The sequence below is a fragment of the Apostichopus japonicus genome, chromosome 20, assembly GCF_037975245.1.
Source record: "Apostichopus japonicus isolate 1M-3 chromosome 20, ASM3797524v1, whole genome shotgun sequence".
Classification (NCBI taxonomy): domain Eukaryota; kingdom Metazoa; phylum Echinodermata; class Holothuroidea; order Aspidochirotida; family Stichopodidae; genus Apostichopus; species Apostichopus japonicus.
The window spans coordinates 13,282,197-13,308,296 of NC_092580.1; the positions used below are offsets into that span (position 1 = coordinate 13,282,197).

The window sequence follows — 26,100 nt, forward strand, 5'->3', positions numbered from 1 at the left end:
ACATAACACGTTTCCCTGTATATACGCAGCCCCAGTTCCCTTTAACATTGGGGTTGGGGGGGGGTGGGGTGGGGGTGGTGTGAGACTGTGACCATGTTATCATAAAATACCAGTACCGCCAAGTGTACTGTAAAATGACATTTTCTTCCATATAATGGTATACAGAGACAAAACATGATGATCTTAACCAACTTCAATATCTCTGAGAACCACCGACTAACCATTAACCTCCATTATATTATGGTTTTCCTTTTTAAAGATACAGATACAAGAAAGAAAGAAGAAGAAAAAAGAAGGACCCCAGCAGTATAAAGCTACGTGAAAGCTTCTGAATTTAACTATCAAATCTATAGAAATGTTTGCTCATCTTACCGTAGCCAATCAAAATTAGTTACCGCCAACAGAGTCTGACGGCACGAACACACATCGATGAGCTGTATCAGACAGTCACACACCATCATCATCATCTCTATCGCCGCCTATAGGGGTGCCCAGTCGTCAGTCAAGTCGCTGCTGAACAACGTATAGATATATATATATATATCGCTTTTCTGTAAGTGTATATGTATTTGTATTTTGCTCGACTTGGAGGAGGGAGAGAGTCGCCTACAACACCGTCTGGGACAAAAACCTAGTGTGTGTTATAACCCAAGGACCATGCCTCGGGCAAACCACAACTATATAGTTCGTTTTTATCACTCATTTACGTAAAGACATATTTGATTTTTTTGAAGGGATGGAAAATCGAAGGAATATCTGGATAATTACCACTGTTCTCCTTTTGTTGTTAATTCCTGCAGATGTCATCGCTTCTTGGATGTAAGTTTATAGTTTTTGATTCCAAAACATGTATCAAGTTCAGTTCGATTGTATAGCATATATACAGGACAATATAACACTTCCAAAATTCACGCCTATATAGTTGGGATCTTGAAGAGTATTTTAATGAGTCGCAAATGATCTGCATCGCACATTAATATCTGGATAATTTTTACGAGGCTTTACATAAATACGGGGATAACTTTGAACCACAATATTACGTATACACAGACAGGAAATTTTCCTTCATAATGGTATTTTCAATATCTTAAATCTATATGGTATCACGTGTATTGATTTCATATAGTTTTAGGCTTTCCTAAACATAAATTGTGTATCTTTTCGCATACAACACTTGCAAGGCTGATATAACCAAACATTTACCCAACCTTATTTGTATGTAATGTTGAGGGAGGGTGGGGGGGGGGGGGTGTGAAAGTAAATAAAAAAATTATATTACTATTACGGACAATAGTTTCAATAGACATTTTGTTGTTTTCGTAGAATTTAATTTTGAAAAGTTTAACTCATGATTGCAACTGCACATGTGGACAGTCGGGCGAGTTTATAAATATTGTACAGCTATACAGACGGTTTATTCTTATGATTGACAACCCTTTATCTCTTAGTGGAACCTGTCTAAAATTTCTTGTAAAATAAAGAAAATTTTAACTGGTCTTTTATACGTGACTAACAATATATAAATAGTCCACGTGATGTATACGAGTATGCGATTACACGTTAGTGGCAGCTTGACTATAGCTTTTAAAATATGTACACAAGTCAGGCAGTCATGATATAGTCAAAAATGTAAGACTGACCTATTATGTATTGTTTATATAAAAAATATAAAACAAATAGAAAAGGACAGTGGAACATGGCACTTTGATTTGATGGGGAATATCACCTCAGAATATCCCGACAAAATGGACCCTCTGAGCAAATTCCAGTATTTAGAATGCTTTACAATAAAAGAATACTTTTTAATTACTGTTTCTTACTTCTTTATAACATTAAAAGCGAAAAGGGGACACCTTATAATAAGTACAATTTTCTTCATTTCTCAACAAGAGGTCATTTCTTTTACTAACAAAAGGGCACGTCTTCATTACAAAAGTACAAACGGGACACAACGGTAGATACTAAAAACATGGGTGTCTTGATAATTGGGGGAGAAATGGGGGAGGGGGGGGTGTGCTTTCCTAACCAAATAGGTGGAATATATACTTTATGAAAGCTCACAATATTCTCTTCAATCGTTTCATGGTTAGCAGTTTTATTTCCTCCAGATTTATTCTATTCTTTGTTCAATGGTTGTCCAAGTAAGTTATCTGTCTATATTTCTATCTGTATATGAATCTGTTATAATCTTTGTTCCTATCAGTTCAACTTTGAAGATGCTCCTATACTGGCATAATCACTTCAGACCCTCTATATATTGGCTCATCTATAGCGCTTATCGTAACGTTCCTTTCTTTCTTTTCATTGTTATATCAATTCGAAATAATCATTTCGCAAATAATTTGGCAATCTATTGAGAAAGTGGGAAAGAAAAACTTGTCTTCATATAGACAAAATCCACCTCCATTATTCGAATACACTTGTTTTATATACCTACAAAACCCTGATCCGGTAATGAGCTAAAATATGTAGTACAGTCAATTTATTGGATAAGCATGAGCAGACAATTTCAACAACAACAACAACGAAACTATATAGAAGTGAATGCCATCACAGTGCTAGACGCTTCTCTCAATCGGCTTAAAATCATGGCCTATTCCCAAAGATATCATTTGACATTGATTTCAATCATTTCAATTCATTATCATAATTATCTTCTTTTTTTTTTATTATGTTGCTATCTTTCCAGGTGGTTAGGTGTTGCTTCGGTGGGAGTTTCCTACCCACCGACAAACAGCCAAAACAAAACTGAGAGGGAACGGCCCTCAAAAAATCGCAGACGGCCCAAGCCCGTCGATATGTCTTCGCCAACTTTTTGTAGGAAGGTACCGGGGCTTGTCCGATCTCAGAGAAGGCTATGCCAGCGGTCACGTGATGTATTTGCCGTCATATCAGAAGGTGCGAAGCTCGCGATTGACGAATGTCACAGACAATTCGAAAGCGAAAGATGGAACTGTTCAACAAAGATTAATCTAGAAAATCCTTTCGGTAGAATTATTAACTTAGGTGAGAACATTTATTTCATTTCACCCTTGTTTATATATATGATATGGCCAGTGCTGTATTGTGGTACCCGAACGCTGACTCGAGTCGCGCAGATACTGCGAACTTAGCTATAGTGTCCTGCACCCGGACAAGATTCCGAGTACACTGGACTTCATGCTATCATGTATTTTCATATCATTTTCAGAATTGGAAAATGACTTTCTTATAATGATCAATTTTAATGGCTTTGTTCTAATCCCCTTAAGCATTCAAAATGTTCTTGCTTTCTGACCCCAGTGGTCACCTTCATCGTCTTGGTGACCATCCAGTGGCGAATGTTGTGGGAAAAATGATGTGGGGAAAGGGAACCTGCGGGGAGGGGGGGGGGAGGGGGCATCCACCTCACGATTAAAAAAAAAACTTTTATACAATTAAGGATGCTTAGTTGCAAAGTGGTGTTATATTTGCAATTTTGCACATACGTAATTTTAAGTTCCATATTTTGCCACTTTTTGATGAAAACATATGTTGTTACGTACGTTTGTTTCTCCCGAATCCCTTGGCGACCCTCGAAAACATTTTGGCGACCAATAAATATGGATCGCGTCCTCCAGTTAGAATACCAGAGTTGTATATAGGGTTAGTGAAATTTGCTTCACTGTGTAACAGACCAGAAATAGCCTATATCTGTATTGGCCTGCATCAATAAGATCAGGGATAACATAGGACCCGCGGTTTACCGGTGCGGAATGGCCCTCAACGCCATCGGGCATGGAGAGGGAGGTGCATTGGTGTGTGTGTGTGTGGCGGGGGGGGGGGGGGGGGGGGTTAACCTATTGTATGGGATGATTGGTGAAACACTGAAACCCACTTTTCACATTTGAACTGGTCTTTTGAAAGACCAAAGTACTTCAAAATGAGATACGACTATAGCCTGCAGATATAATCTTTGAATTATCATGCCAAGTACAAATTACTAGTACAAACCATACCAAGTGAAATACCAAGTACAAATTATACACTAAATTCGTCCTTCCTATAATTGTTATATATCAGATGCATTTGTGGGGAGTGCTGAGCCTCGTAGAATAAAAGTTGCCATGTCTATTTTGTTTGATCATACCAAGGCTATACACGTTTATTTCACAGCATACAATATATAAGATATCTAAAGTACAGTAAAGTAAAGTAAATTAAAATTTATTGATACTCATCATAAAATGACAATATAATAAAATGGACTATAGCATCTCAAAAATAGGTTTAAAAAAAAGTTATCTATGTATCATACAATTCAAAGTGTTAATACTTCTAGGTAAAAATGATCGCCTAAACCGTTCTGTCCGCATACGTGGGATCGTGTAAAATCTACGTGGTTTCATGTAAAAATCAAAGAGAGGCTGATCGGAATCCTCGACTATAGAAGAAGCACACTGACATATTATACGATCAATGAAATCATCCGTGATGGTAGAATACAACTTGATGGATTTATTCAAGTAGTCTTATCTCAGAGGACACGCTAACCAAGAGTCTACCATTATCTTACATCGAAACAATTTGGCCGTCAGTCTAGTATATATAGTTTGATCATTGGTGACAAATTATTTCAACCGTTTTTCTTCCTTTGTTGACAATCTTACTTAATTGTTGTGTTTACTAACATGTGGCCTACTGTTTTTGTTATTTAATTTTTATATAAACTAAGACTGATTCATTTTAATAGCCTTAAGTTCTTATAGTATTATTTCGCCTCTATTGATATGTTGAAAAGAAGTTAAGACAGCCTTGAAGAGAATGCAAATTATATGGTAATAAAAAGGAATTGAGAAACTCGTTGTTGTTATATAAAAAAAGTCAAGGCAGAAGGAAAATGACAATTGTTACAAACGCGTTGTTTGACCTTTAACAGTTATACGTGAATGGTCTCATTGTACTGTAATAAATTTTGTTATACCTCTTTGTAAAATAATCTGGAAAGATGTAAATGCATTTAAATCAGTTTGTTGATTTTTGGTAGGAAAACGATTTATTTACGGTCGCTTGCTCTCAATGTATCTACAGATAAAGTTCCTACTAAATTAATTGTCGGAGATAAAAAAAATCAACTTTTAATTGTCGTTTGTTTCTCCCGAGTAGGCCTATAATTACGGTCCTTTACCTTGTAAGAAAAATAATATATTTTAATTGGGAAGGAGTAGGGGTAAAGGATGGAAAGTTCGGGGAGGGGGGGGGTGGATCAAGGGCTCTTAGCTTATATGTTGTTTGACTGCATGCTGCGGTCAGTGTTCTGGGATTTCTATTCAACTTTATAACAGCCTAACTTGCGGTGTACACAATGAAATTACTGCATGTCTGGGTATAGGTCAGATCGATTTTATAGATTGAGGACTAAACGAGCACTAAAACCACAGACAATAGACCGATAACCGGTGGTCAGGTCTGACGAAATGGGGATCGAGGGTGAGAGAGGGGGAGTGGTGGAACAGAGGTTGGGGTGACAACATGGGCGCGGACTATCTAGGTTGCATTCAACGACTCCATACGCACATCCCTCATTCGTAATTTGTTGTCTGCTAACAGTCCGTCCTTAATGGTTCATTCCTCTACCTACTATCAGTCGGAGGATGCCCTCCCCCTTTCCCCCCTTTTCCCCAAATATTGTAAAGCCCGCGCATATCTCGAACTTATAGTAAGCATTGGGGTAAGCCTCTGAGGACTGAATGATTCAGCAGCATGTCGATTGGTCTGAAGTTGAAATTCAAAACTAGAATCTAGGACGCACGTAATGAAGTTCACCGTACCCCCACCCCCTACTGTATGACCAGATAACTAATGGCAGTATTTTGTAGGTCACCATGCAGATACTTCAATAAAAGGCTGGTTTCCTAATCCATTCAAGGGAAATAGCTAAACGTACGTGTTTTTTTGATGGCGACATCATTTTATAATATTGGACATAGTGGACCGTACCCATGAACTCTCAAAATCATTTGACTAAAACCTAAAATGTTTATGACGTTCGTCGTAACATCACGCTGGACAAACTTACACACATAGAAAAAGAGAAGAGAAATTGGAAGTTTGATTTTAATATATTCTAACAGATGCTTTAAAAACCGTCACAATGGACTTATTATCAAGTGAATCTGCTTCATATGTGTATAGGCCTATATATTATATTATATTATTTATATTATATGTATAGACTGCAGTCTATTGGTCTTTCGCTTTTGAGTCAAAACCTCACCAACTCTGCGTGCGTTTCCTGTTCCTCCTGTCTCTCCCGAGATTGTCAGCTTCATTTATCAATTCAAATAGAGAATTCCTCATGGGTAAGAGGCCACATATTTAAATTCCGTTCAAACTTTTAGCGATATTATCATTTAAATGATAGAGAAGAGGGTATAACCCATCAATCTCGCGTCGCCAAAATTTCAATTGAATTTACCCAAACATAGTAAGATTTAATTGATTCAATCAAAACGTGATTGACTTGGTTGTTATAACTCAAAATATCAAAGTGTAAAATTTGATAGCTTTAAACGGTCAACTTGTAAAAAAAAAATTCCACGACCGGAGAAAGCTATACATGTCAAGAACGGCTTGACAGGATAACGTTTTAAATCTCAAGGTTATACATGATTGTTAACAATATATATTTATTGTGACGTCAGATTTGTTTGGTGGAGTTTGTTGCTGCAAAGTTTCGAGACTATATAATCTCACCGCGATGATATTTATCAGTTCATTAGTTTAACAAGTCAAATTAGAATTAAAATGTTTAAGAATTTTATTTTTTTAATTTGAAGAATTGTTGCAGTTTTTGTGTTATCAAATTGAAATTACTTCTTATAGAATCAGTACCATCGGAGATTTTCGTGTCTCTTTTTCATTCATAAATTCTGTAACATCATAAATTCGTCTATGATGGAGTGTATAGTAAAGGTCGATCGGCCTATTTACCAAGCCCCCCCCCTCCCCCCTCTTCCCTACACACATAATTTAAAACAACAAAATCTACAATTTTCCTCAAACGTTTTAGGAAAAGGTTAGCTCGGTTTAATTTGCTTTAATTCGAACTTGAATTCAAATCTTAAAGGAAAACAAAACGTTTTCTTCATTTTTCAATGTGAATTTATGACATCACTCCTACTTTTTATTCCTTCTTTTTTTCCTTCAAAATTCACCCTTGGTAAACAAAACCGTATAAGGTTTGCAAGTGATATCTCAAAGGAGGCATGTATACAGGAAGTAAGTTGAAAACTCAATCAGGGCTCTCAAATTCACAGAAGAACAAACGTTACCGTATGTGTTCCTCTTGAATAGTCTTGTCAGCAGTGTTCTTCATACATGCATTCTACACCTGCATGTTTTCAGAATCTAATTTTCATCAGTTTTACCGAACCTATACCTTACTCTTTATTGTGTTTAGTCTACAAACCCCTTCTGTTTGCTAAAGGTTACGACTCTATCTATATACCTGGTCAATTAAACCAGTTTATGCGTTAACATTAGAGGGTTCCGTTAACGACACAAGCTCGCTAATTAAACAAGCCACAGATGTAAATGTTGCGCATACCTACACTACAGTAAATAGTTCCTATATACAGGGGACTGTAATTATACCGTGTGGTCATGGGGTTCAAGGATGTAGGTTGTATAGCCGACCAACACATCAGTTAAAGTTGACGGATTACATACATATATATATATATATTTATATTATATATATATATATATATATATATATATATATATATATATATATTTATATATATATATATATATATATATATATATATATATATATATACATATATATATATATACATATATATATATATATATGTAAATATATATATATATAAATATATATATATATATATATATATATATATATATATATATATATATATATATATATATATATATATATATATATATATATATATATATTGAAATACATGTACGTCAGAAATACTTTATACTGAAATTTCTTACTACAATGGTATATAGGCCATACACCTACATAACTGTCAATACCAGGAACGGAGATGTGTGAAGTTTGATGGGCATCCTTTATATGCATGTGAAATATTAAAGCTTTTAACCTACGTACAATCAGTGTTTGCTATATAGCTTAAGTCAAACCATCTTCACCGTTATTTTGTTATCAAACATCTTATCTAAAATTCAATTAATTCCAATTATACTTCCATTTAACTGTTTATAGTATAAGAGGGGCGGTTTTCCTGTATTTCTGTGTGAATAAAGAGAGAATCTGATCTTTATCTTTCCCTCAAAAAAACCAGTTTCCATTTTCAGATCATATCTTCCAGTCATTATAATCTCCATTGTCTTCTATTGTTAAGAACGTCAGAGTAACAGAATAGACTTAAGACAATAGCGAATCCTTCACAATAAGGTTATTATGCACTTTGCCGTGACTGACAGGAGGCTGTTAAAATCATTTAGGGGGGAAGAAGGGTGATCAATCATTTTGGACGATCTCACGTGTTTTCAAATTAACTTGTTATTTTTGAAAACATGTAACCCAAACGCCGCCATTCCAGACCTTTACGTCATTTAGCAGAGCATGGCATGTAATACATAAACGATAAAACAGCTGTCGTGTTCAGCTTATAATTAGGCCTAGATGTGTCGCCCCGCATAGCAGATATTTCATACGAAGGGACTAAAGTACATTTGATTCGTTCGCACTGCATTAACAATTCAAGTAGCACACATATATACATACCAACTCCATTTCATATTCTTTCTGTTTGAGTGTATGTGTACGGGCGCGTAGTACAATCATGGTTTCATGTTATAATTAAGAAACGGCGAAATAACTACAGGGTCACAGTTTCATTTCATTTTCACCAACATCATTTCTTTACCTATGTTTTGCTTTACATATTAAACTACTTCTTTAACTTTGTCTATTTCATATTGTAAAAAAATGACGTTAACAGCAAAATAATCATTGTGCTTATACTTCTACGGTAACTATAAGGTGCACTGAACTAATAGAGTACAAGCTACAGAAACAATTTACATAAAATGGCTTTCATCGTTCCGATAATAATTTCAACGATACTTTTTTTTAATTCTTTCTCTCTCATAAAACTCATGTTGTTAAACAAAAGAAGTATGTATCGTATTGTTTTCTATATGAAACAACAATGCTAACTAACAAGACAATAATACACACAATGCATGACGTTGCTAGAATTGCGGTAACAGCTCCGTTATATGTTACCATAGCAACAAGACCCATGGCCGTTATTTGTAACTCGTTTATTACCAATTTAGGACCAAATTGCTCCTGGTCTACGTCCCTATACCGCTGGTTACTATTGTTAGCCAGAAATTAATAGCTTGGGGCGATGTTGACAACGATGATATACCATCAGCTCTTGGCTGGAGATGGCATATTGATATCATCTCTGAATCAACAATCTCGACTTATTCGTGGTTTGACGTACCAGTGAGAGTTTCCCCTCTTTTCGCGATATTGGACTCCCCAATTGGGATTCTAAAACGATTATCCTGAAAAGAAACAATACCGGCGTAAAAGATACTGGTCTGAAAGACCAAGATCAACTCATTTAGAAACCATGAAGCTTGCTTGCATATTTCCATGTTCAAAAACTTGCAAGTAGTAATGGACTTATACGCATGCATGTGTAGATATAACGGTTTCAGACGTGCAACTTAAGTTTAATGTCTCTAGTATGGAACGCCAAATTCGGTCGTTTCACGATATACTATTGAACGGACAGGGGCTGGGGCAAGGCGCAGAAAGTAAAGGGAGAGGGATGTGGTTTAGGGCAGCATATTAGTCAATGTCAATGGATGCTTGAATGTTTAACCTCACGATTGTGGGAGTTGCAAGTGTTACATTGCATATAAGAAGCGTCGAGATCCTGGCCCTTCCAAATATCATAGGCTCACTAGTGAACCCAGGTCACATGGCTGTTGTAGCAAACTGACACAACTCACCTCGATCCTTCTCTGCGTATACGGCAATACACAAAGTAATTGCGAATAATTTCAATGTTTCATAAATGTACTGTGACGCATTAGGGTATGTCCTATGCGTCACCTTACACTTTATATAGCTGATAATGCCAGTATTTATATTAATCAGCTGTGGCGTCCATATAGATATCTGAATAATTGAAATTTGCGACGAATAAGCATCATATATAGGTACACTCTTAATTTCGATAGGAATAATGATTCACTCCAATTGAGGTCGTGTGTCCAGTCTATGTCCTCAGAGTGAATTCACACAGAATGATAATATTCCTTATAGGTCTTAACACTGTATTAATATGAAGTCACTCCTTTATTAGAGTGAATTTCACTGCTCTAAAAATGAAACGATCCTACCATAGATCTTCCCTATAGCAGTATAACGTCTCATTCTTTTTTTAATAAGATTGCATATAATTTTGGCATACTTTAGTGAATAATCGTGTATATTATCGTAGTATTTCTAGAGGAAACCCTTCGAAGTTTGTTTGTGCACCTCCCCCCCCCCCCCTTTTTGTTTTTATCATTTTTATTACCCAATTGTTCACTGGAGTATTCTTGCGATATGAGAAAAATCTCTCAGCATGTTTCTTACACATAAGTCGGCCGTGGGTATATCACATATAGGGGACCCTTTGCTCAAAGTGTTGCAACAAGCGTGACCCTTCACAATCGAACTGTTTTTTGTTGCGTGGGTATAATATTCCTTCATTCCCCCCCCCCCCCCCACCCCTCTCCAGAAGCAAACAGGAATCCAGAAATACCATGAATATATGAAGACCTCAGAAGCGTAGTGGCACTCGCAGTGCAAATTTAACTGTGGTCCAAACTGTATTTCGACGCCCCTGGTCACATGACATGATTGCGTACAAAACCGTGGAATGGGAGCCAAAAGGGGGAAGAAAGCGGGTGTTGTTTACTGACTGCAAGCATGCGAGCAAGTTGAATATGGTGCATCACTAGTGAAAGTACATCATTCTCTGTCAGATCTCATTTAAAGCTTTCACTTTGAGAACTGTACTGCGATAGTTTCCAGCACACATTCTTCTGAGAGAACAATTACATTGGTACAAGTTGTATTGAAAACAACACGACAAATGTCCGACAGGCACAAAAACATTCATAAGGTATTTTTCTATTATTAAAACTCCCATCGGGGAAAACAGACGACAAGATTTTGTTCACATTTGGCCTAAATTTAATTTCGTATGACCTAAATTGATTTGGCATAGCTTCTATACTGAGAAGACACATACAGCTCCACACACATTTCCTAAAAATGCGTTGGAGTTCGATCCAACTTTTTTTCATCTGCAGGGGAATGGAGAAGAAAAAAACAGCGATCGGTTAACTTTTAGGCCCACGTCGTGGGATCTTCCTTTGGGACTGAGCCCGGCGATCCACCAGAACCTCACCCCTCAAAATGAATGAATCGATTCATGATAGCTAGTTTAGACTATATGAATTTGATATTACAATGAATAAGTTATCCGATCCCCGTCGGCGCGTTTCGGCAAACGGTCGATCAACATTTTTTTGACGTCTGGCAAAATCTTGCGATCAACCGAACAAATTTTTGCGACTCATTTTTGTCTCTGGTCCCATAGTTTGCGGACCGTCCTCTTAAAGTGTCGGTCGTTTTAAAAGTGTGAACGACAACCGTTCACGTATACCACCCTGAAAATATGGAAAGAGAGACGTCGCTGCCTTGCAGGTCTGCTGACGAAGGGAATGACGTCACAATTCTGATTTTCATCATTTCATTTGCCTTTTTTTTTTACCGTCGTTATTTGAGACATTGATAATTATTTTACTCATAAGGCATAGTAAATCATAAGTTATTGAATCTTATTGTTAGTTAGTTAGTTTGATTGATGGTTTATTTATTTATTTATTTTTGTTTTGTTCTACATATAGGTACAAAGGAAACAGGTTTCGCTTACGCAATAACAAGTGCGGGAGTCGTCCACGCGGTGACACGAGCATGCAGTGCTGGGAACATAACTGATTGTTCTTGCCACTTGCCGAAGGGTCGTCCAGGGAAGCCGGACAAGGAGACCCTACAATGGAGATGGGGAGGTTGTAGCGACAACATTGTTTATGCCACACAAATTGCTCGAAAATTCGTGGATGCTGCTGAAGATGAGAGCGAGGAAAATGTTATTGTGACGAGCAGAATGAATTTGCATAACAATGAACTTGGAAGACAGGTATGTCAGTGTTTTTTCGCTTTCATCCTACCCACTCTATCCCATCACACCCCACCAGCATTTCGTTTTATGTGAGTGGTATCAGGAGGTTTTTGGTGTTTTGTGTTTTTCATCCCTTTTATAGAGATTTACAAATGAGGGATATTTTAACTTGCTTTAAAAGGGTAAAATTAACCTCAGTAGTTAGCATATCAACAACTGTAGCCCCGATTAGTATATGCAAAGCAGTAGATTTGTAATTGAGTACAATGTCCCGAGTTCGAGTACAGGGTCGAAAGTACGAGTATATACGAGTACAAATAAATTTACTCCAGTTCGAGTGTACGGACTTGACAAATACAAGTTTGCTCCTTTATGGTGTCATGGAAGTGCATCTTGCAAACATCTGGCGAGAAGAATAACAGTCCCGATCCTTATAAGGGTTCGCATATCACGGTATAGATAGCGTCATACCTTTGAAATATGAGGATAATTCAGCTCAATGGATAAACAGATATAATATAATTCCTCCCTCCAAGCCTCACCAACTCTATCCCAAGCACCCTTCCCACATCCCATCCTAAGAAAGCGCCGCAATATTTGGCATTGACATGTCAAACAAAGCTATAGGCTATATAGTTTCATAAACTCAAGCAATATTAGTACTTATTGTATTAAGTTTTTGTTATTAGTTTTTTATTATTTGACCTAAAGGTCACATCTCATCACATTTTGCACACACATATACATATCCATATGTACACACATATAAATATATATATATATATTATATATATATATATATAAATAACATATATATATTTTAAGGACGAAACAAGTTCGCGAACGTAAGAATTGAGAACCAAACTTTAAACACTAAATTGTTCCTCTTCATCATTTTATATATATTTTTCTTAAAGTTATTTCAAAACAGTTTGGGCTAATGTTTCCTTTTCTTAAATGCTTTAACAAAGATAACACTATTGTGAAAAAAATCCATCGACTTTTAGTACATTTAGGACAACAGCGAACCAAAAACTAGATGTGGGCAAAGCTAAGTTCATTGTTCTTCCAATGTTATCCATTATTTTAATATAGTAAGGTCCGTTTTTTTTCTTCTTGCGGTCTTTCAAAAAGGACAGAACTCAGTTATTGACAACACGATACGTCTGGGTCAGTAGTGTTTACTTGCTTAATATCTGTATAGAAACTGTTGCAAATGGATGGGAATTGAAGCCAGCAGGGTGACATTCCGTTCGCAGATTAAACTCAGCATGTCGATCAAGCAAAACCACGCTTGATATACATGTCCAAGTGGTATCTTAACCGAAGTTGAAATCTCTCTATAGTTAAACCTCTCTTCCTTTTATTAGGGTTACCCTTAATCAAATTTAACATTGATTTCTTGGGATTTTCATGTTTGATAATGTTCCGACAGCTTGTCGATCTCGTTAGATGTGTTTTGTCACATTTATTACAAAGTAGAAACAGATGTACCGGCGAGGATAAAAAATAAATCGGAGGACGTGTTGGACTCTCAGAACAAAATTCAAAGACAACAAAGAAAAGACGGGATGTATTTTCTGCAGGAAAGTGCATAAAATTAAAGATCACTTTTTTTATTAGTCTATATTATGTAAATAATCACTTTCATTGAAAATGACATATTTCGATTCCGGACCGTAATGATGTAAGTTTAATGAAAAAGTTTTATTTATAAATATTTTTGTACTTTTTCGGCAGGTTAAATATAATTATATATATATATATATTTGACCAGAACTGCACACAATTCTCTAACTCACATTATATTGTCCTTTCCTTTCCCATTCCGTTTACATCAAGGAGTCAGTATGAGGGATGGGGTAGGGAGCTAGTTGCAGCTAGTTCTCAGCTATTCCCCCATTGAATTATGATGTTTACAATATTCTCATTCATAACGTTTGGGAACACAATCACAACTTTACAGATTCATTAGTGTATATGGACGCTGTATACATGTGGATCTGTGCATGTTACCGAATTGTTATACTTACAAAGCTTCAAAGTGTATGTGTGTTATCATCCCCCCCCCCCCCAAACAAAGTTGATATATAACGTTATTCATAACGTTCGTGTATAGTGCAATCACAATACAGGCAATCCGAGGCAATATGTGTATGAACGCTATAGAGGTACGTGTGGACCTGTGCATTTAGCCGAATTTCTTATACTTACAAAGCTACATAGTTAATATGTTTGTAATGTTGTGCTCCTTTTCGCTTTATTTGTATATCCACGTTGAAGATATATAACACATAACATCGTCGCTAGTTTTTTTTTTTTAACAATCTGTAATTTAGATCCCAGCAAAAAATGTACCCTAATTTTACCGCGGTAAACTATGGTAAATGTGTGGTAAATAGGGTAAATGTGTGGTAAAATTGTGGTAAAATCAACCGTGGTACATTTACCACAGTTTTACCATGGTATTACCGCGGTAAATGTATGGTAAAAGTGCGGTACATTTACTGCGGTAAACTTACCGCAGTTTTACCATGATACTACTGCGGTATAAGTAGGGTAAAAGTGCGGTACATTTACTGCGGTAAATTTATCGCAGTTTTACCATGGTATTACCGCGGTAAAAGTGTGGTACATTTACTACGGTAAATTTACCACAGTTTTACCATGGTATTACCGCGGTAAAAGTAAGGTAAAAGTGTGGTACATTTACTGCGGTAAATTTACCGCGGTAAATTTACCGCAGTTTTACCATGATATTACTGCGGTATAAGTAGGGTAAAAGTGCGGTTCATTTACTACGGTAAATTAACCACAGTTTTACCATGGTATTACCGCGGTAAAAGTAGGGTAAAAGCGTAGTACATTTACTACGGTAAATTTACCATAGTTTTACCATGATATTACTGTAGTAAAAGTAGGGTAAGTTTATATGGTACATAAACTACATATGTGAAATTCCTACAATTGTGCCATGATTAACCACAGTAAAAATAGGGTAAAACTATACGGTGCAATTATACTATGGTAAATTTACCATAACTGTACCATGATTTTACCACAGTAGAACATATATGGGTCACACTATGAAACATGATGGTACATTTACAGCAATTTTCCATGATTTTGTCCCATATTTTTGCAATACTGATATGACAAACCTTTTGTTCTATTCATATCTTAATGTTTGCAATATAAATTACCTGTGGATATGAGTTGAATAAAGAAGAGAGACAAACTGCTATTCTTATATGTATATAGTATGCATCTCTTTTCCTAAAAAAAAACAAGCAGAGGATAGATACATAGAGAATTCCTTCATGGAATCCCTGTTATATTTGAGAGGAGACAACAATTAATTCTTTTTTCATTATTAGGGAGAACCTAAAAGCCTTTAAAATGAAAAAAGGAACTATATAAACTAGCACACATAAGGCATAACTTCTGTGCCTCAACACTGTGGCACACAAAAATTGACCAATCAGTGTCCTCAGATTTGGGTATTCTCTGTCAGGTCCATTAAATGACTTGACAAGTCTATGTATCTAATGGTCCCTGGTTCAAACCTCGGTGTCGACACTGACGCCAATTTTCACCCCGCTCCTTTCTCGTGGTAGGAAAGTGGCTACACGCGGAAAGCGGTACTCACGTCCTTCGGAGGGGACGTTAAATTGCGGTCCCGGGAGCAGGACTACACACCCCTGCCTCGTTACTTCAGGGCACTATTCGAAAAGAGAAGGCGAGTTTCGCCGGTGTCCTTCCACGCACAAAAAACTTGGAACCTCAATAATTTCCGACTAAGGATTTCCTTAGTCTGCTGAAGCACCTTCGGGTGGAAGCGTAATACGAGGTGTATCATATCATATCATGAGTACTCCTTCCATTTAAAACAAGTCTTTGAGGACAATAAGAGATCAAAAGTCCAATCTGGACTACCAATTAAGTCAAAAGAAGAGAGTCAGTAATCATACCATCTAGGGTAATTGAAATTCAACAAAGCTTTCTCATGTGTGAAACCTCCATGGATTTGATGAATTAAAAACTGTTGCATTCTACAACTGAGGACTTACATGTCAGGCATACAACCATTACAATAAGGGTAAAGGCATGTAGCCAAATTATGATACAGTACACTGATGGGTGAAATTCAAAGAAATATATGGTATATATACATGCTGATTGAAGTTAGGACAAAATCATGCACAATGTTAGGTAAAACTGTCCTACAATCTATGGTAAAAGTATGGTAAATTGAGGTAAAACTAAGGTAAAAGCGTGGTAAATATACGGTAAAATTGGGGTAAAAGAACGGTAAAACTGTGGTAAATTTGGGGTAAAAGCGTAGTAAAAGTGTAGTAAAAGCGCGGTAAAAGTATGGTAACACCGTGGTAAATTGCGGTAAAATTGGGGTAAAAGTGAGTTAAAACCATGGTAAATTTGTGGTAATTTACTGCGGTAAACCGCGGTTTACCGCGTCCATAGGGCCAAAACACCGCGGTAATGTACAACAAATTTACCGCGTTTTTACCCCGGTTTTACCGGGGTAAAAGTGTGGTATGTTACCTCGGTAAATTTGAGGTAAATTTTTTCCTGGGATATCATAAATGTATTATATACGCTCAATAAATGCAATAATGTATAACATAGATACACCATAAATCTCCAAGGACAATTATTGATTGATGGCTGATAGTTAATCCATACATTCCTGCAAATTCATTTTACAGTAGACTATAGGCTGCTGTATATTATCGTGTTCTAGTTGGTTGCATTCTACAAACGGTACTCATCCATAATCTACACCCCCTCCCCCCCCCCCCAAAAAAAATGGCAACAGCCTTAAAATGCTTCTCATCTTTGACTGTTTCATTTTCATGAATATTTCACTAACTGTCACATGCACAAACGAAGTTATTACTCATTTCCTATAACATTTGCCAGGTGTTTTACAGTTTGAACATTTGATTTGAAGATAATCGTTTAAGTACAAACTTATCAGGTTACGGAGACATGGAAACGTCACGCACTGACGGAGTCCGTGGAAGAAAATTAATTTTCTTGAGTACTCTGTATTCGATATTATTATTCCTGTAACGTTTAGAAGTCTAGTATCTAACAGTGTAACAGAAACGTATAGGCTCAGTAGGAGAAATACCTGTAGAGTAGCATTAAATGCTTGTTAAACTATGAGCATCAGTAACCCACCAGTAATCTGACATGTTTTGTTTGTATTTATAGTCTAGCATTATTTCAAGGCACTGGTGATACTTTAAAGCACATATCGTCATAATTTCCTACGTTACCAAATGGTACATTGCTATATATAATGTTGGACTAAATGTGTCTAATAAAGTTGTAAGTAATGACTAATTAACATCCCATGGGTTCATAGGTCACCCAGTGCCTGTATATACCCCATCCCCCAACACGAAAATAGGACGTTTTTATATATTTACTGTTGGGGCACAGCTTCCATATGCTGCGTCAGGATGGTTACTCGTTTATGGATTATCCTTCGATTGATCGAAGGATAATCCAGTTCTGGTTGGGGATTGCAGGAAAGTACACGTTCACACGTTCTGCTATTTACTTGAAGCGGGAACATTTCGATGGGTTATATAATTTCCTATAAGATATAGGCCTAAACTCATTTCTCAGTTATAAATGTTGCTTTCTAAGTCGTCCAGCTAACGAGTAAAGACATGGCGAAACAACTAAAAGCTTTGGTTGTGCTTATCCTTTGGGTGTCCTCAGTGTGTGGTAGTCTATAATAACAACCATGATACCATATCCGACAGAAAGCACCGCAGTGCGTGAAGAGTTCTCTTGCCCCTAAAGACACCAACCTCGAAAAACAAGTGTCAGTTTTATTGGCATGAAGAAAACAAGAGGAATTATTAGAAATTACAATTTAGCCCTAGTGTTTCTATCCCGGTTAGAGAGAAAGACCATGGAACGAAGGGGTTACCATTTGTGTATACCGGAAACAGGTGCAATCACGGAAAGAGTTATAAAAACAAAAATATGTGAAAAGCCGTTTTTTTTTAAAGAATGTTTTAATGTAAGTACAATTATTGTATGTGAACTTATACCCAACGATGATGGCAAGTGTATAATTTGTGACCGCGTTATTTTACACATAGCCTAGCTAACGTTCAATTGTACAAAAGCAAGTTTATAGCCTAATGTTATTATATCGCCTTGACTAACATTACACCGTAGCTCTGCGGGGTCTCTATAAGTCATCTTATAGAACTAAATATGGTTACCGTGTGCGCCAAGATTCTTGGGCTACTTACGGAACTACTGTAATTCTATTTACTCGTACTTTATCACCCGTCGAGAGTTCTCTAACTTCGTTGGTTTTGCATAATTTTGACAGTGATGAAGAAAGACACTGCGTCTGTTGGAGATCGTGGCCTCTCTCTTAGTTGCTAGGCCAACCCCTATGTCTTATTTCTGTTTAAAACTTGAAACAGTTCAAAATGTCTGCGACTCCGACAACTTAATTTTGATTCCTGGGCTGTTTTTATTTGGGGGGGGGGGGGGGGGAGGGATGGTATAGCTCGAGCTGTGATAAAGAACCTTCTGGAAGTGGATCGGCCACACTGAAGTTTGACTCAAAATATATGTATATATATAGGTTTTTTCTTTCTTTTCATGTTAGTTTCTTCATTTCTTCCAAGATATACTTACCCTAGCAACCAACCCACCATGCTAGCAGACTTTATTTCATGCTGTTTTATGAAATCCGAATAGCTACTGCTCTCTTGGCTAAATAATAAACTTTGAAATCATGACATTTTATGAATTCAGAAAGCAGGTTTGGAGTGTCAAGAAATGTAATATTTAATGATGTCAAACTGAGGGATTATATGTTTCGAAATGTCAGAAATAAGAACGTGTATCAGCTAAGAAAAAATCCATCTTGGCATTTTGTAATTCAACAACGAGACATGTTTTTCCCCCCTGATATAATAACAGAATTAGAATTTTCTGCGATAATTCAATATTGGCATCATCATGTTCTTTTCTTTTGTAGGCTATTGAACGTCAAATGAAGACGGCTTGCCGTTGCCATGGACCGTCGTCGTCATGCACACTCAAGACTTGTTGGAAGTCGATGCCAAATATGAGGAAGATTGGTGATTTTATCAAAGACAGATATCAATCTTCGATACACGTGACTTTTAAGAAGAAGAAAGGCAAATTAAAACCTCAAAAGGGAATGAGAGAAAGACGATCTATCAAAAAGGACAGTATGGTTCATATTTCTCAATCGCCAAGTTTTTGCAGACATGATTCAGCGCAAGGGATTCTGGGTACAAAAGGGCGCGAATGCAACAATACTAACGACGGTCCGAACAGTTGCCATAGGTTGTGCTGTGGACGAGGCTACAATATGCAAGAGGAAAGGATAGTGGACACTAAGTGTAATTGTCAGTTCGTTTGGTGTTGTAAGGTCAAATGCCAAACATGTGAGCACGTCAGGGAAGTAACCACGTGCAAGTAGTCATGGTAACATGCATAAGCAGGCCTCCTTTAAACTGAGCCCGTTGCACCAATTTTATTAAAGAGGCTAGGCGTAGGCGACAGTAAGAGGTAACATTACTTTTAACCCCTCCCCGTCCCCCCACCCCCCTCATTCACCCATTCAACCCGTCCAGGCTCAGGTTTTGGCAGAAACATGTACACAAAATAAATGAGCAAGTTATAAGTCCACGTGGGAGATGCTGAGTTTGATTCAATAAAGCACAAGCCTTACCAACATCATCGGTCCATCGCTGATAGAGGAGATAAAGTTCTGTCATGAACGAACAGCTAAGAAACATTTTATGCCATTTTAGAGATACCGTGACATGGTTTGAAGATTCCTTCATACGCAGGTCTGACGACTTGAGCAAGTATAAACATGACATCACTAAATGTGCTTCAAGTTTGAATGTTGTTACTCATTTATGTATTTGTTTATTGATTACAATGTTTAATCTCTGTAATGGATCTAAAATATGGAAACAGTTGTCACTATAGTTATTGGTTTTATAATATCAACACCGTGTTAAGATGATACCTTGTAAATATGGAAAGAATAACAAAGAGAAAGTAATGATTTCAGATAATAGAATCACTCTGACAGCACCCATTCAACCAGCTATCTCTATCACTGATTGACAAAGTCGACTTAACATCTGAGATTTCCCCCAAATGGAGCAAGGCTTTTTGCAGCTTTCTTTTAGGCTTTTGTTCATCACAAGGACCTCTATCATATAATAAGGGTTGTGTCTATTCTTAAGACTAAAAGTGCCCCCCCCCCCCGCCCCCGGCCGTCCCCAATAAAATTGATCCTGATGGCATTAACATGTGTTGAGGGTGGGGCGGGGCTAGGGTACCCCTGGTACGCCAGGCGGAGGTAAAATGTCGATGTATATATCTAAACTACATCTGTAGATACTGTCAATTTTGTAATAACATAAATATGTTGGTTACAGATAGGCGCCAGATATAAGCATTTGTAATATATGAACTTTTAATATAGTTGCGCCTGATAAATTTATAAAAGATCAATTTCTTTTCTGAAATAATAAAGTATAAGCGTTTTTGCAAGACAACATTATTATTATCATTATTATTATCGTTATTACTAATATTAATATGTGTAACAGTATGTTTAAAATTTACCATTGTCGACTGCGTGTAGGCGTTGATATATGGAGTCTACAAAGTTAACATATATTTTAAATTTACTATTTAATTTATTTTGGTTGTTGTTGGGTTTTTTATACTTGTGTATAGTGACTTAATTTGTCTCATTTGTTTTGAAATTTTAAAAAATGTATCCGTTTCGTAAATTTGTACAGCGTGAAGTTTGGTTACACATTTTTTGGTTATAAATTTCTATAATTCATTCATTCATAGTCGGCGTTCTTGAAACTTTTTTTGAGTTAGAGTCATCACCAAAGTGTTTTTTGTTGTTGTTTCTTCTCAATATCAAGGGAGATTAGCTCCTCTATCACACATTTGTTGATCAAGTTTAACTTAACGAAAAATAAAACTGTAAATGAACGATGAAATTATAAACAGTGCAGGAGCAAAGATATTACTGTGGCTAATTCTAACTGGCGCCCTCAGTAAAGAAATTGTTATACACTGGGGGTTTGCTCTATGAAGGGATGGATATTTCAGTTGGTAAAGCGTAGAGCTTGTAGTCCAGAGGTCACTGGTTCGAATTCCGTTCTAACTGTTTACCATTACTCCTAAATTTTCACTTGTATGAAATGACTAAGTCAGTTACTCGGGCAGCAATAAATGTTAAATGTCATCGTTTTATGCGCTAAAAGCATGAATAATGAAAAGTCAAGAAAAATGTTGTAAAGTTGTGTGAAAATGTCAACAAAGATAATAAAGAGCAAGGTAGTGTGGAATCATAAGCCTGCCCATTTTCCTTTTCTTGGATATAAGCTTCATACTTTTTAAAAATTATAATCACTACCACAAGGTGTGAAATAATTCTCTGGGCGAAAGTATAGTTAATCTCATAGGATGTAATTGCTCTTAAGAGCCTGAATTTAATCATTTCTAATTGGACGTAAGAATTTCTGTTGATGTGACCAATGTCAGGTATAATGATTCTGCCAACATTTAATAATCCTCGGAGAATGTAATTTTCTAGGAATGTTACCTTTTCCATGATTGTAATAATTCTAATTATGATGATGTCTTCAATGTCATAGAGACGTAAGGATTTGCTAGGAGCTAAATTATCGCAAAAGAATGATAATGCTGCTACTAAAATGTGATCATTGAAAGTTAAAATTATTCTGTCATGATGCAGTCATGGCACAATGACGTAATTTGTTTTCTTAAATAATGTACGGATGCTAAAATATGTAATCACATCTCACGCAGTGTAATCAGTAACCTCGAATGTTATCCCTCTATAGGATATGTTATTATTCTGACAACATTTATATGGAATCATTTCCACTAATTTATCATCTTTCGCAAAATTACTCAATGGTTGCATGAATGTTATGGAATTATTAATTCATCATGTAAGCACTCTATGAACCTGTAATTATATATCTACAAATGAATATCCAGGCGTGTCATCATTCTCACGTATGTTCAACTGTTCATGCGTAATGACATCGGTGCAACCATAGGCCCAATACATAGACCAATTCGGAGAGAAGCGATTAATCATGTTGACATGTGTTTCATTCAGGGGCGTATCCAGGGGGGGCGCAACAGGCGCGCGCCCCCCCTATTGGCCGTCACCAAAAAAAAAAAAAGTTTAGCAAAAAAAAAAAAAAAAAAAAAATTGATGACGACCTTTATGTGAGATGTCGGTATTGATATAGTACATATATGCACCCTCATAGTATTCATATAGGCCCTATAGTAGGCCTACACACGTACATGTTCCCTCGAACAGCTGAGAATCTCATGTAACCAGGGTAATGCTTAATACACGTTTCACCTGGATGCCCTAGCAATCGGGACCTAGGAATGTAACTATGTGTAATTGTGTATTGCATGTGTATAGGCCTATAATAGCCTGCATGAGGCCATTTTCTTCATCGAATAATATAACAGAGCTCTCGAACATTCTAACGTTGCGCCTGAAACAAGATTGACAGGGGCAATTTTCCCAAAATGACACCCGAAATTAAAAAAAAAAAAGTATTTTGGATCCTGATTATGAGATATTTCGGACATGACATCCCTATTTTAAAGTTGGGTATATGCCGCTTGGAAACCTCGGGAAGTGCCGTTTCCGGCCATCTAGAGGGTTTGTTAATCCCAAAATTTTCTTGTACGCTTCACGCCAACTCATGGTGGCGCTACGCTTAGATAGTCAAGAAGGTCATATCCCCCCCCCCCCCCACTCGGAAGTACGGATCGCCGCCCATGCATATGACACCATTTTGCATTTCAGCCCTTCTTTGAAAGCAAAAATTGTACACCCCTCTCCTTAGACCCATCCCCCAGGACGGCGATCATTTATGCCTGGCGCCCCCCCTATTGGAAAATCCTGGATACGCCCCTGTCATTTGTATATAAAAATATATCTATATACATCAAAAGAAGCTCTTTTTCATTCTGTAGGGTCTATTAACCATTTAATCTTGTCTATAACCATTTCACATCGATTTGTATATATATAGCTTCGTGTACAAACATAATTGATCAAACTTGTAAATATGACACTATGTAAGTTAGCTTATCCATAGTTACTGTATGAACATCTATATTTGTTAATGAGATGTGGGTAGCGACCGATGTGAACATCAACATTAGGTCAATTGTTCAAGCTAACAAACTGATCAATGTCACAGAATGACAGAGGTTTTAAGAGAAGAGAAAGTTGGTTCAGTCATAGGATGATCTAAATAATAAAGTGTATATTTCCGAAATTGTTCCCCCCAAAAAACCTTGTTGCGTTGACATGCCCCATCTCCAACTTTCCAACTCCGATAGCCAGGGATTGTGAGTGGGAAACGGCAGAGGAAGCCTCAAGGAGGGTATAGCCAACCAACGAGTCAAGGAATTGGCACAAATTGTGCACCAAAATTAAAGCCTGCGCGGTATAGGTTATTACATACTTACAATATAAGCGTAGGTAATCATGTCGGCGTTACCAAAATCCGCTTCGTAAATTGGAGTGTAGGCTATAGGCCTGGTCTAGATGTGTAACTCCAGAAACCTAAGGAGAAGGTCCATAAGTTTAGAGGTCCATTAATGATAAGCAGGGGATTGTAAAGAGGGTCCGAATTAGCAGCGAAATAGATAAATTATAAGAAGTAATCCTCAACCTCAGCGTCAGAGATCTAAAGCAAATGCGTAAGCTAGGTCGGCCTTTGTCTTAAGATTTTCTGTGTACCACGTACAATCTTTACACAGTCCAGCACCTATGGATGTTCCTAATTATTTGCATTTCGTTTTCAACTTTATTTACGACAAGCTACTCATTTTAAACAGGTTTTATTGCACCAATATGTTGACCAACATCCTAGTATTAGTAAGTAGTAGTACTCAGGTTAGTAGTTAGTACTACTACTAGCCTAGTCCTGCACAATAACTTAAGCCTAACGCAAGGATAGATCTACAGCTAGGCCTATGTACTATTAGTAGTATTACTATTACTACTAGTACTAGGCTACGTAGCACTGCACAGTCTAACTCTAAGATATATGAATCAAACGAAGCGGATTTCATCGCCTTGACCAACTGCTACACTCCTATCCTAAATCTTTTGACACAGAAGGCCACCTACCGTGTCTTGCAGCCTGTGAGATCCAGTGATTGGAACTACTGTTTAACCCCATCATATAGGGCCTATAGCAACTGCATTCGTTCGGCAAACTCACCGTACGGTCATATTTCACAATACAAGCAATGTGTACACTGTACTATACTATACTACATATTTTGCACGTACGTCAATTGTACGTACAAACTGTTCATAGTGTGTGTAATGCAGTACAGTGCGGCAATCCCGATAGAAACTGTAAATTTTCTCTGAATATTACTTTCTAGTTTCAAAGAGACGAATCACGTGATAGATTAGTTTCACTGAAAAATTCAAACACCTATTAAATCATTCCACCACTCGTGCATATAATTAAAACCACTTGACGAAAAACTAAGACCTTGGTCTGTGACCTTTGTTGACAACTGTTGCATATTAATTAGCTACTAGATGGCGAGCAGCCAGTTTGGACAATTTCCTAATGCTAATAAAACTCTATAAAGCTCTCAAAGCACTGGTATTGTCCAACTGGGTGATTGCGATCTGTCACTAATTGATTGTCGTAACAAAAAAAGGCAAGATTGATAAAACTACTGAACCAATCGGCTTATTGACCTCTGACCTATGACATCATCAATCACGCAGGCACAATATTTTATGGTCAGGCAGCTACCCACTAAGTTCGAACATGATGGGACTTACAGTTTATGAGGAGTTCGCGACACACTTTGTCGAACGTCACGTAGGCCAATTTGACCTTGATCTACATTGACCGTTGTCCTCGACCCTTACCAACCACATAAGTACTATTTTAAAAACATGATCCATTATTCTCCACATATCTTGTGGTTTAATGACTGAAGTTCCAACATACTGGCATGCAAGTAATGGTTTTCATGGTAAGCTATAGGTATACCTACCCACCATGTTGAAGTGACTTGATCGGACTTATCCTGAAGGAGTTCGAGACACACATTTTCCACACAATTTAGACCAATTTTAGACCTCCATTGACCTATTGACCCGACCCTAAACACCTGAATCTGTCCTATGTACATTACATGTTGGGAGATGAGATAATAACTGTTTCAATTTATAACTGTGCCCCCCCCCCCCCTCCCCTCGCCCATAAAGGAAACCAATCATTATATTTACAGGAGAGAGTCGATTACACAGAAATTAATATATTTCTGTGGTCACTAATGGATTATACTAACACAGAAACCACACTTTGACTTTTGTGTGAAGGTGCAAAGCGAGTTCATTACTTACCGTAGGTTTCTCTTTGTTTTGGTTAACTTAAATCAAGGGGTAACTCACGGGATGGAAGTTGTGTAACTGTATTCCTGTAAAGGCTAATTATGATGCATCGACGCACCGGTTTGGTAAAATGACCTAAAAAAGACAAACAGTTGACTGGCCTGGGTTCCTATCCAAGCTCTTACGCGTCCAAGTTCGCAAAATCTGCCGTAATGTTATCCATGTGCATAGGCGTACGAGGCGGGGGGCAGGGGGGCAGACTGCCCCCCCCCAAATTCGGGCAGCCTAAGAGGAGAAAAAAATATATGTATATATAAATATGCAGTAGCTTGCCCGAATCTTTTTCAAATTTTTGCCCGACAATTC

At 37.1% G+C, this 26,100-nt stretch overlaps 1 protein-coding gene and 1 long non-coding RNA gene across 2 annotated transcripts; one reads left to right on the forward strand and one right to left on the reverse strand.

Moving 5' to 3' along the window:
* Positions 1 to 82: 82 nt before the first annotated feature.
* LOC139962051 (uncharacterized) lies at positions 83 to 25,005 on the reverse strand. Its single transcript, XR_011791134.1, has 3 exons — positions 24,499 to 25,005; positions 23,832 to 23,928; positions 83 to 513 (listed from the first exon to the last, which is right to left on the reverse strand). It is a non-coding gene; the product is annotated as an uncharacterized lncRNA (long non-coding RNA).
* Positions 500 to 21,354, forward strand: LOC139962045 (protein Wnt-16-like). Its single transcript, XM_071961886.1, has 4 exons — positions 500 to 819; positions 2,690 to 3,006; positions 11,947 to 12,239; positions 19,264 to 21,354. Exons 1-4 carry the CDS (start codon positions 737 to 739, stop codon positions 19,732 to 19,734), a joined length of 1,164 nt encoding a protein of 387 aa, XP_071817987.1. The 5' UTR covers positions 500 to 736; the 3' UTR covers positions 19,735 to 21,354.
* Positions 25,006 to 26,100: the final 1,095 nt, after the last annotated feature.

Coding starts and splice junctions, on each gene's coding strand:
- LOC139962045 (XM_071961886.1), top strand. CDS start 737: ATGGAAAATCGAAGGAATATCTGGATAATTACCACTGTTCTCCTTTTG. Junction 820..2,689: donor GATGTCATCGCTTCTTGGAT/GTAAGTTTATAG, acceptor CTATCTTTCCAG/GTGGTTAGGTGTTGCTTCGG. Junction 3,007..11,946: donor CGGTAGAATTATTAACTTAG/GTGAGAACATTT, acceptor TTCTACATATAG/GTACAAAGGAAACAGGTTTC.